The 2,773-nt window shown below is 29.0% G+C and overlaps 1 protein-coding gene across 1 annotated transcript in view; it reads left to right on the forward strand.

Moving 5' to 3' along the window:
* Positions 1-275: 275 nt before the first annotated feature.
* Positions 276-2,773, forward strand: part of LOC117178280 (kynurenine 3-monooxygenase) — an 8,740-nt gene continuing 6,242 nt past the window's right edge. The window contains exons 1-2 of the mRNA XM_033369638.1: positions 276-335; positions 1,377-1,446. Coding sequence (XP_033225529.1) covers positions 285-335; positions 1,377-1,446 — 121 coding nt within the window. The 5' untranslated portion in view covers positions 276-284. The remainder of the gene's footprint in view (positions 336-1,376; positions 1,447-2,773) is intronic.

Genomic DNA, 2,773 nt, shown 5'->3' on the forward strand with positions numbered 1-2,773 from the left:
GAAAAAATTAATCAGGAAGATTAATCGTCATTATTATCTGTATAGGCCGAGCTAAATGCCAGAATCCATCTGCAACAGTTTTGGTAAATTATTTCCACAGAGATTTTGTCTTAATATCCTCACTCTGACACGGAAACATATGAGGTATAGAGGAAATTTTCTTCATCGTTACCGATCTTTTTAAACTGCAAAGCAGTAGTTGAAGTTGTACTAAGAGAGTAAAATGAGGGTAGGTAAGCCAGTGGTGTAACTCGTTCACCGGCTTCAGTTCAAGCTCGGACACCATGGCGGATAAGTCGAAAAGTCTTGATGTTGCTGTCGTAGGTGGAGGTTTGGTATGTCAAGTTTAATATTTTCTATAAGAATAATCAGTTCTTGTTTTACTATCCATTAGAAAAACTCGAACAATCAATCCTTTTTCAATTATAATATCTAATTTGAATTTTTTATTGATGTAATTTCCATCATTTTGCACAGACTAAAAATGGGCTATGACTTTTACAAATTAATTTTCCAACTTAAAAAAAACATCAAGGGATTCTCACAACAACTGGTATAAAAAATGATTGAGCCCGAAATTAATTGAAAAATATTTGGCATTTCTTATTTGTAAATAAAAGCTACTATCCCGGTAATAAGCGTAGAAAAGAGAAAAATAATATTTTCATATTTCAGCGCAAAAGTGAAGATTATTCTATTATTTTGAATGCGCGATTTTTCCAACTGTCTAAAATGCCTCAATAAGAATAAGATACCTGCTAAACTTATTCACTTCTATTTCCATAGCGACCGCCACGCAGTTTTCTATTCTCCCAAAGAGAACGTGTTTTCAATATATTTAATTCCTTCTAATTGTACCGGTAACGCACCTCACAGAGATATTTTTTATTCCTCAGAAGTGGTCATGTTTTGATTATATTTAAATCCTTTTAATAAGTTCACAAAATATGTGTAATAAGTTGTTTTAAATCCTGCATGCGGAATGTAAATTCTGAAATTTTAATTCTCACCAATTCAACCCTGCCTCTCTAGAGTTAAAATTATTTAAATTCACGCATGCACATAGATTTCTTTGTTGAATTTTTTAAGACGTTTAAATAAATTATTAAAATATAAATAAATATGAATTTGAATGCTTTTTTAATTTATAGGTTATAAAATGATTTATTAATGAAAAATAGGTTAAATAAATGCTTTCGTTAAATTTTACCAAGTCGATTGAAAGGAATAGGATTTGCACTTCTTCTGTTCTCGTTGGGGGATTTTTAAACGGGGGAAAAATCGCGTATTCATAGGAATACAAATTCTGAATTTTCCTGAATTCAACGCTTGTTACCGGGAGGACAATAATATATAATTATTTTAATGATCTCTAGGTCGGGGCTCTGATCGCTTGTTTCTTTGCAAAGAGAGGTCACAAAGTTCGAGTATATGAGTATCGAACAGGTAAAATAAAATATCTTACTCATTTTTATAAACATGCGAAGTTTAGACAATTTGACGTTTGTGACTAAAAAGATTACCATTTCAAACAAGGAAATTGTCAAAAACAAGAAAATGTCCAAATTGCCTAAAATATATATATTTTTTTAATTAAGGATAATCCAAGGAAGTATACACATATTAAACTTGAAGAGCAAGGGATGTATTTGTTATGGATATGAATTTTCACCATTGCTAAATTTTTTGTGACGAAACGTGCGACTGTGAAAAAAATGTCAATACTCTTTTAAAGATTCACGATTGACTTTAGTTTTACTTAAGTGTATCAAAACATTTGCTCGCAAAATTATAAAATTGCAATCATTGTTACCAGACAAAAAAACTTGTGGGCAAATTCTTTGAATTGTTTAAAAAAATTCTGAACTCTAAAATTTTCAACTCCACTTTTGATTTTGATCTTTTTAAATTCAATAAAAGTTATATTTGTGATTTCAAAATATTTAAAAAACAGTTTGAATGTTATTTCTCAATTATTAATTTTAAATTTGTAGGTTTAAAGAGATTCGCGACAGGACATTTTTTGTACTTTTTTATTTATGATTTTTAAACAAAGTAGTCTAAAATTGAAAGGATTTAAAATTGTGAAATATAATTAAATTAAAATAAATAAATAAAGTAATAAAATAAAAAATAAATTAAAATTAAATTAAAATTTAAAATTGTGCTTTATTGTATTGTTCATTATTCGATGGAAAAGTGGCAAATAACAAGTTCTTAGTAAAGTTTTTGGCAATCTTACTACTATCGCCGAGAAAACTATAGGCATCTGCATTTGAAGCTTAACAACTCAGTCAAAAAAAATGCTAGCGCAACAAAACAACAATGATTTAAAAGCTAAAAGTGTCCTACGTTAATGAGCTTGAAGACGTTTATGTAAAAAATTTTTTGTGCTTAGCAAACTGAAAAATGTAAAAAAAGTAAGGTTTTTTGGGTACATTCAAGAACAGTCAAGTTTAGAGCATTATTTCTTATACAAGGGGCGATGGAAAAAAATTTGAAAAAATTCATGAGTATGAGGAAAACTGTTGTGAACCAGTTGCAGTTGAGAAATTTTTAAAATAATAAAAATTGTTGCTTAAAAGTACAAAAATGTGCAACTATATAATCTTCAGTTCTAATACAGATATTAAAGCGATTCAAACTGCAAACTGTAATTGATAGGCTCTGAATTTATTTTCAATCACCCGGAAGGATGTGTTAGTCTTCTTTTTTGTGAAAATCGCGATATTTTTAGACATTTTTTTTGTTGGAAAACAAGTGACAGAAAGCA

The sequence above is a fragment of the Belonocnema kinseyi genome, chromosome 8, assembly GCF_010883055.1.
Source record: "Belonocnema kinseyi isolate 2016_QV_RU_SX_M_011 chromosome 8, B_treatae_v1, whole genome shotgun sequence".
Lineage (NCBI taxonomy): Eukaryota > Metazoa > Arthropoda > Insecta > Hymenoptera > Cynipidae > Belonocnema > Belonocnema kinseyi.